Source organism: Gymnoscopelus braueri, assembly GCF_963280865.1.
Source record: "Gymnoscopelus braueri genome assembly, chromosome: 4".
NCBI classification, from domain to species: domain Eukaryota; kingdom Metazoa; phylum Chordata; class Actinopteri; order Myctophiformes; family Myctophidae; genus Gymnoscopelus; species Gymnoscopelus braueri.
In genome coordinates this window covers 24,770,142-24,779,809 of record NC_137605.1, presented here as the reverse complement: position 1 = coordinate 24,779,809, position 9,668 = coordinate 24,770,142, and the positions used below count along the sequence as shown (strand labels likewise).

The window sequence follows — 9,668 nt, the reverse complement described above, 5'->3', positions numbered from 1 at the left end:
CCTTTACTAATATTTATTAGTAAAGTGTTATATATCATTTTTATCGGTGATTAGTCACCTTTACAACGAGGTACAGCTTGTAAGCATCTGGCATTCATGGAATGAGCAACACAGGCAAACGTGTGGGTAGCGCCGAACAAAAATGTGCCAAAATGGCCTGTTAGACTTTTCTGCTTCTGTTAGACATTCGATGGGCTTCAGGTGTGTGCCAGTCACAGGTGTGTGCCTAATTAAAATTAGCACCTGAGCATGATTTCTGCAGGTTGTTGGGTTTGTGGATTCTCCAAAAAGCTAAACTGGTGGAAAGATGCCACGTTTGTCCCTTCAGGATCGGGCCCGTGCAATAGGGCAACTTGCGGCTGGTGTTCCAGCATTCAGAGTGGCAGCATCATTTGGTGTCAGTCCTGGTACCATATCCAAACTTAGGACTAAGTTCCGTGAGACTGGTGAAGTCAAAGACCGACCCAAAAGTGGGTGCCCCAAGAAGACAACACCCCAGGAAGACCGGTTATTCACTCTTGCCGCACTGAGGACCCTGAAACTGAGTGTAAAATTAGTGAAGTGTATGGCCAACATGTTTCTTTCTCTTATCCTTATGTAGCCCAGTGATTAGTTCATGCCCTTAGCCCTATTCTAATACATTTAGTTTAAGTCATTCTAAAACAGTTGACTAAGTTACAAATGTATGCCTTTAATAAATAGTTGTCCGTCATAAAGAGATCTCTAAATAAATAGGTTTTGGTAAAAGACTTATGTTTAAAAATGCATTTCATGGTGTGTTAAAAGGTTACATTCATTGGAGAGACAGTGGAAAAAACCCAATAACGAGTAGTGATGTAAAACAGGTGTGCCAGTGTTACTGGGTTTACTGAGCAAAGAGTAAACTAGCTAGTTAACAAGGTAATTGATGTGTTTGTCTTGATGCATGATATAGTGGTGTGTGCTGATTGGGGACTTCTCAATTGGAAGAGTGGAGAGAGGAGAGAGATTATATAAGAGGGGGATGATTGCTAAAGAGATTCACCTGTATGACCTGAGTGTTTGGCCTTACACAGGTTGGACTATACTAGGAGCCAAGTTGAAGCCTGCTGCTACTCTGAGGCACAGTGCCTATTTCTAGCAGTTTGTATGACATGTTTGAGTTATAAAAAGTCTTAAGTGAGTGTAAAAGTGTGTTTGTGCTGAGAGGGAAAAAGTCAGTTAGTCGCTCAACACGAGGACACCATTGCTGACTTTTAAGGACTGTTTGGAGAGTATTCCTGATGAGGATTGTACCTTCCTGCTGTTTGCTTCACCTAACAAACATTATCACCTCACAAACTATTCTACAGAACTGAACAAGAACTGTGAGTAAAGACTTTTGTGCGCTCGTTTGTCAACAAGGACTGAGGACTCAGTCACCCATCGCCCCATCGCTCCACCATCACCACCATCAGGCCTGCAACGGTTTTTGTTTTGTGTGTATGTGTGCGTGCACGTGTGTGGGCCCACTGTGTATTTAAGTTGATCTGTATCTGCTATTGAGGAATAGTGAAAGACATTTTGGTTTGAAGTAAGGTAATAGGGATTTTGCCAAGAAACTTAAAGGACATTTTGAGAGTTGGGTTTTGATATTTGATTTAAGCGGTCAAGTGTGATTTTGACCCTAAAGTGTGAAACAATTGAGGTTCTCACTCTACATTAGGTAGAGTTCATTGGATTCCATCAGGTTTAAAAGGCCTAAGGCCTACTGGTTTTCTAAACAAAGGTTTACCTTCTGTATCATTATTTGTTGTATGTCTATTTCATGTTTTTATTTCTTGTTAACTTTAAAAAAGGGTAAAACACATTCGGTGCAACCAACAACCCTAAGTAAATTTGATTTACATTTAAAGTGTTGTCTGAGAGAATTATTTGAAATAGGTCTACTGTGAAGTTATTCAGCCTTGTGGTTTATTCTATAAATACAGGGTTAAAAAGTAAAAGGTAACGAACTCAAGCGCCCCGTTTATTCCATTCAACACGGTACCGGGGTGCTACATAAAATGGAGGCACCGCTGGGATAATTTTCCTTTCTACTGAAAACAAAACTAGTAAACAGAGAGTTTAACTAGGAAATAAACTAGACATGGTTGCTGAGTCAGTTTGGAATGGGCAGGTAGTTGCTGCCATGAAAACCATGTACAATGGCCCAGCTTGCAGCAACACAAGCAACCGCACCAGCAACTGCTCCTCTCCTGTAGAGACGGGGATCACAGAAGATAGAAAAACAAACCTGATTGTCAACTATCTGCCTCAGAAGATGACCCATGAGGAGCTGAAGGGCTTATTCGGGAGCATCGGCGAACTTGAGTCCTGTAAAGTAGTTAGGGACTGGATGACAGGACAGAGTCTAGGGTTTGGGTTTGTGAAGTTTGTGGACCCGAAAGATGCAGAGGAAGCCATCAACATCTTAAACGGTCTGAGCCTTCAGCCCAAAACCATTAAGGTCTCCTACGCCCGTCCAAGCTCGGCCTCAATCAGAGATGCCAACTTGTACGTCAGTGGCTTGCCAAAAAACCTGTCTCCGGAGGAACTGGAGCAGCTTTTCTCCAAATACGGACGCATCATCACCTCTCGCCTTCTAGTGGACCAGGTGACCGGCATCTCCAGAGGGGTGGGCTTCATCCGTTTTGACCGGCGAGTTGAAGCTGAGGAGGCTATCAAGGATCTGAACTGCCAGAAGCCTCCCGGTGCCACCGAGCCAATCACGGTGAAGTTTGCCAACCACCACCGTCAAAAGACTAGCCAAGTGTTTCTCTCACAGATGTACCAGTCCCCCAATCTGTGGTACCCAGGACCCCTCGTGCAGCAAGCACAGTGCTTCAGCGGGTTCTCCCCCATGGCCCTTGATGGGGTAACCAGTCCGGCTGGCATCAAGATCCCGGTGTACGCAGACACTGGCTGGTGCATCTTTGTCTACAACCTGGCTCCAGATGCCGATGACAACATCCTGTGGCAGATGTTTGGGCCTTTTGGTGCCGTCACCAATGTCAAGGTGATCCGAGACCTCAACACCAACAAGTGCAGGGGTTTTGGCTTCGTCACCATGACTAACCATGATGAAGCGGTCGTGGCCATCGCTAGTTTGAATGGATACTGCCTCGAAGACAGAGTTCTTCAAGTTTCATTCAAAACCAACAAAAGAGAACATAATAAACGAGTACGAGATCAAGTGTTGGAAGAAGGAGATCGAGTTTTGCTCCAAAACTTTGGATCAACCGGCAAACACAAGTTGCAGGATAAGTGGAAACCTGTGCCGTACGTGGTTGTCAGTAAGATGCCAAATCTACCAGTTTATACCATAAAGCCGGAAAAAGGAACTGGAAAGGTGAAAACAGTCCACCGAAATCACCTGCTGCCAATTGGATACTTGGTTCGACTCCCAGTTGACACCGATGAACCAGAGCCTGCTCAAAGGTCTGTGACAAGGTCACATGGCAAACAGCCAGTGACCCAGACAGAACACAGTGATGAGAGATCTGAGTTACCAGATATGACATCATCAGACTCGGAGGATGAGGACATGGACATGTCGCAACCAAGAGTTATGGATGGAAACCATGAGACAGGGAATGAGTCTTTGACACTACCTGAACCCCCTGTTCAGGAGGTCCGTCCTGTAATTGATGAGTCTCAAGCTACACTTCCTCTGGATGAGGATATGGGAGATGCCAGGGCAATACAACCTATAGGCCCTGATGTGGAACCTACAGTTGGTGCAGTCCCCTTAGACCCTGTGGAGGACATCAGTCTAGAAGGGGAAGAAGGAATGGATAACCCTCAGTTACCTGTTGAGACGGAAGAGTCATCACAGAGACTCCCACGGAGGGAGAGAAGACCAGTTGATCGTTTCAGTTATACTGAGTTGGGACAACCTTCCACTCAATCCTGGTCCATACTGAGTAAAGGAGCGCTTGTACAGTGCAGTACCTACTTGGATCCAGACAGACTTTGTCACACTGTGTGGTGTCACCCCATGGCAAGATGTCCTGATTGTACAATGAAGAGGAAGAAGCTGCAAATGGGCTAGTGCCATGTCATTTGATGAGGACATCAAAATCTAAGAAGGGGGAGGGTGTAGCCCAGTGATTAGTTCATGCCCTTAGCCCTATTCTAATACATTTAGTTTAAGTCATTCTAAAACAGTTGACTAAGTTACAAATGTATGCCTTTAATAAATAGTTGTCCGTCATAAAGAGATCTCTAAATAAATAGGTTTTGGTAAAAGACTTATGTTTAAAAATGCATTTCATGGTGTGTTAAAAGGTTACATTCATTGGAGAGACAGTGGAAAAAACCCAATAACGAGTAGTGATGTAAAACAGGTGTGCCAGTGTTACTGGGTTTACTGAGCAAAGAGTAAACTAGCTAGTTAACAAGGTAATTGATGTGTTTGTCTTGATGCATGATATAGTGGTGTGTGCTGATTGGGGACTTCTCAATTGGAAGAGTGGAGAGAGGAGAGAGATTATATAAGAGGGGGATGATTGCTAAAGAGATTCACCTGTATGACCTGAGTGTTTGGCCTGACACAGGTTGGACTATACTAGGAGCCAAGTTGAAGCCTGCTGCTACTCTGAGGCACAGTGCCTATTTCTAGCAGTTTGTATGACATGTTTGAGTTATAAAAAGTCTTAAGTGAGTGTAAAAGTGTGTTTGTGCTGAGAGGGAAAAAGTCAGTTAGTCGCTCAACACGAGGACACCATTGCTGACTTTTAAGGACTGTTTGGAGAGTATTCCTGATGAGGATTGTACCTTCCTGCTGTTTGCTTCACCTAACAAACATTATCACCTCACAAACTATTCTACAGAACTGAACAAGAACTGTGAGTAAAGACTTTTGTGCGCTCGTTTGTCAACAAGGACTGAGGACTCAGTCACCCATCGCCCCATCGCCCCATCGCTCCACCATCACCACCATCAGGCCTGCAACGGTTTTTGTTTTGTGTGTATGTGTGCGTGCACGTGTGTGGGCCCACTGTGTATTTAAGTTGATCTGTATCTGCTATTGAGGAATAGTGAAAGACATTTTGGTTTGAAGTAAGGTAATAGGGATTTTGCCAAGAAACTTAAAGGACATTTTGAGAGTTGGGTTTTGATATTTGATTTAAGCGGTCAAGTGTGATTTTGACCCTAAAGTGTGAAACAATTGAGGTTCTCACTCTACATTAGGTAGAGTTCATTGGATTCCATCAGGTTTAAAAGGCCTAAGGCCTACTGGTTTTCTAAACAAAGGTTTACCTTCTGTATCATTATTTGTTGTATGTCTATTTCATGTTTTTATTTCTTGTTAACTTTAAAAAAGGGTAAAACACATTCGGTGCAACCAACAACCCTAAGTAAATTTGATTTACATTTAAAGTGTTGTCTGAGAGAATTATTTGAAATAGGTCTACTGTGAAGTTATTCAGCCTTGTGGTTTATTCTATAAATACAGGGTTAAAAAGTAAAAGGTAACGAACTCAAGCGCCCCGTTTATTCCATTCAACACGGTACCGGGGTGCTACACTTATTTTGTCCTTAGTACTGTGGGAGAGTGCAATCTTAAATGCTCCAAGCAACAAAGGTGAATACCAACTGAACAGAGACAAAACAAGAGTGAATTCCACCAGAAAAGTCTAACAGGCCATTTTGGCACATTTTTGTTCGGCGCTACCCACACATTTTCCTGTGTTGCTCATTCCATGAATTCCCGATGTTTAGAAGCTGTACCTCGTTGTAAAGGTGACGAATCAACGATTAAAATGATATAAAACACCTTACTGATTGGTATTATTAAAGGGAAGATATAATGGCCCAAATTCAAGTTTCCTTACATTTTGTGAGCAGTTCCATGTGGCATATATGTGGACACAGACGAGACATATATTTCCTATACACGAATCCACGGAGTGCTGCCCTGCGCGCAGCCATTGCTGCGGTGTCAACGCTCCGCGGACGCGACACCGCAGCAATGGCCGCCTACAGGCAGCTACAGGCAGCGCGTCTGTGGATTCGTCTATATATCCACATATATGAACCTGAATATGGCATATACACAGCATATATTCTGCATATACTTGCCATATATTGGCAAAGAAAAAAGTGGGGGAAAAAAGTACCAAAAATAATAATAATAATCGTCCGGCCACCAGGGGGGGCAAGTGGCCCCCATGCCCCCCCTAAAAATCGCCAATGCCGCCAGGTTACTGATAATTGCTAATACATGAAGCATTTACATTTTAAAATGATGAGCTGGCATTCAGTACTAACAGAGCTGCATGGGACTGAAACAAAAGAATGACAATTAGGGCCTAGAGTATGCAGATGATGGTCCAAAAACCTTTTCAGCCCATTTCAAGCACCTCTTTAACTCATTCAACTTCCTTCGCCAAACTGTCAATATAAGTAATTTCCGGAGTTATAGTCCTGTGGAGGAATCATCTGGATTAAACCAAGCTTGTTTTAGGCATTAGCACGCGTTTGACGAATGAGATAGCGATCAGAGAGGGGCCAATTCCAAAAGCGCCTGGCAGCTCCTGATAATCTCCTTGTTGGTTTCACTCGGCTCCCTTTAATGTGACTCCGCATAATCCTTTTTTTTTACCTTCCTGATCAAGTAAACCCATGAATGTGTCCTGAGCTGGGGTAAACATGTTTGTCTATCAAACAAGATCATCATTTTTAACTGAAGAGAGACGAGGAGACAAAATACCAAATATAGGAGGGGAAGCACAAATCCAAATTCTAAATGGTGGTGGCTTTGTTACTGTATGTTTCAGTTTCATTGCTACAGGCTCAAACAAATCTCATACAATCTCATTCATGTCTCATACAAGTCTCACTTGCATTGGGGGATGTTGAATATGTGGCAGATTCATCATCCCCCAGGAGCTAGGGGGAAAAAAAGAAAGAGCCTTCAGTTCAACAACCAGGTAATTGCAGCTCTACTGAATAAAGGTAAGCTAACATTAAACAACTAACTGCCTGTAATATTTATGCCGTTATCTGCACATAACTTTATTTATAGTCTACTTTATTATTGAATATAATCATAGGTGGCCTTTGCCTTTTGCAACTGAAATGTATTTTTTTTTCTTCAGTCAACTTTGACCCTCATTCGCAGTCCATCCGTGGTGCTTAAAGTGTGCATAGCATAGGCCTACCACAGGGAAGTTGCCAAATCACAGACATGAGTTATTGTCCTCGCCAGGTCAGGCAGCCAAAGGCAGGAGAAATGTCATTTTCGCTCCTGTACGTCCATCCGTCCGTGTGTCTGTGTGTCTATGTGTCTGTTAGCAGCTAATCTCTCAAGAACAGATTCTGCTCTGCGCTTGAATCGGTAGCCGTGTTGACAACCCGTGCACATTGGCTACAAGTGGGCGTGCCATCAGATCAGGAAGGAGGCCGCGCTTTACCCAATCAAATGTAGTGGCCGGGATTTACGTGTGTGCCGTTCGTTCCCCACTGGAAACAAACCGAAACTCATTTAACAATAGCGACCTCGAAGCCGACAAAACCACGAAAAGTTTAGTAACATTTTAAATTGCTCTTTCATCATAGAAACAAGTGGGCTTATAACCAAAACGATCCATGTTCTTTGGGAGAAATGGTGTTAGTGTTCCGTGGAGAAATATTGTTAGTGGGAATGAAAACATAGTCGCACCACCGGAAGTGAAAGGCTGAAGGCAGACCAAAACACCGGTTTCCCTGAGAGCGGGTCGTCCGTTCAGCTCCGCCCAGAGCCAAATTAATACTGTAAGTAAAAAACAGCAGAGGGCGCTGTTTTTCCTTTTTATTTGGCGATGGGTTCCCAGATTGGTTAGCTGGCCCTATCAGCGTGACACTTCATACCCACACTCCCAGTAGGAGGAACCTCCACCCCAGATTTTAACTCTTGATAACTCTTGAACCATAGTACAATACATTTATTTTTACCCTGGATTTCTTGCCACATGATGCAACTCCCCAATAGGCCACGCCCAATACCCCCTTACATGAGTATCCAGCATTTGACAAACACACATGAGTGACAAAACACACAGTTCGGTGTGATTAAGATGTAATCTGTCAGATTTTACAATTTCCATTCCAATTGGCTGTGACTTCTAAAATGTGTGGGCTCTGGCCTGCACTCACTTTTCTACAGTAGTTAGCTGTATTTTGCACTATTAAAATATTGATTGTAGTGTAGCGTGTGCGCAGTTATGCACACTTTTGTTGACGTGACGTGATGTGACGCTTTGAGCTAGAAAAGCAGTATGTTTTTACAGTAGGATATCACGTTTTTGTGTAATGGCACATCACGACAAGGACGTAGGGCTGGATTCTGAGAGCCATTTTTTTTATTTCTTAGGGGTGCCTAGGTGGGTCACAGAGTAAGAGTGTATACCATCAATAAGACTATTGTAGTTCTTACTGCAGCTGACCCCAGTTTGAAGACCAGATACGGTACCGTATATCACGGTATGTGCTCATATTTCGGTAAGCCACCCACCTGCCCTTATGTTAATTCTAATTTTTTTTGGATGTTCCCCAATATCCACTGCACTGTTGGGTTGGGGAGGGTTTGGAGATGAAGCCAAAATCTCCATACACAGTTGGTCTTTTGGCCTATTATAAATGTACTGTTAAAATGGTCTCCATATAGGCATGTTACATTTCTTATGTCCACCTATGGTCTACCGTCCACCCACAAGGCAAACCAGAAACTTACAATAAAGTTTTTCATTTCATTAGAAAGACATTCTCCCAATTTAGTCATTTTTATTGATTATCAGGTTGGTCCTGACAACTTTTCTCACGCCCCATCATGTTGGATTCGTAACACGAATCTGCATTTAGGCGTTGAGCCATTTAGATATTTTTACTTTTAAGTTACTGCCCTCCCCTCAGTCGCAGGACAAGATGGAGGGTGGATTCTTTCTGGATGTTGTAGTCAGACAGGGTGCGGCCATCTTCCAATTGCTTACCAGCGAAGATCAGCCTCTGCTGGTCAGGGGGAATGCCTTCCTTGTCCTGGATCTTGGCCTTGACATTTTCGATGTTATCACTTGGCTCAACCTCGAGGGTGATGGTCTTGCCAGTGAGGGTCTTGACAAAGATCTGCATTCCTCCCCTCAGACGCAGGACAAGGTGGAGGGTGGATTCTTTCTGGATGTTGTAGTCAGACAGGGTCCGGCCATCTTCCAATTGCTTACCAGCAAAGATCAGCCTCTGCTGGTCAGGGGGAATGCCTTCCTTGTCCTGGATCTTGGCCTTGACATTCTCAATGTTATCACTTGGCTCAACCTCGAGGGTGATGGTCTTGCCAGTGAGGGTCTTGACAAAGATCTGCATTCCTCCCCTCAGACGCAGGACAAGGTGGAGGGTGGATTCTTTCTGGATGTTGTAGTCAGACAGGGTCCGGCCATCTTCTAATTGCTTACCAGCAAAGATCAGCCTCTGCTGGTCAGGGGGAATGCCTTCCTTGTCCTGGATCTTGGCCTTGACATTCAGTTGTTATTGACTTGTCAATGTCTCCAAAATGTGATATTCTAGTGCACTACCAGTTGTCGCAGTACTTATTGCAGTACCGTTATTAGAGTACTTCGTAGCCACTGTATGACATCAGTCATCATGATGTCAGCAATTGTGCATCTACATGTTATTTTGTCAAAAATGGTTTA

General features: G+C 43.6%; 1 protein-coding gene across 1 annotated transcript; it reads left to right on the top strand.

Moving 5' to 3' along the window:
- Positions 1-2,107: 2,107 nt before the first annotated feature.
- LOC308083531 (ELAV-like protein 2) lies at positions 2,108-4,051 on the top strand (the record flags this gene model as incomplete). The annotated part of the gene is made up of 1 exon (XM_080425846.1): positions 2,108-4,051. The coding sequence occupies one exon, from the start codon at positions 2,108-2,110 to the stop codon at positions 4,049-4,051; it is 1,944 nt and encodes a 647-aa protein (XP_080281972.1).
- Between the last annotated feature and the right edge of the window lie 5,617 nt (positions 4,052-9,668).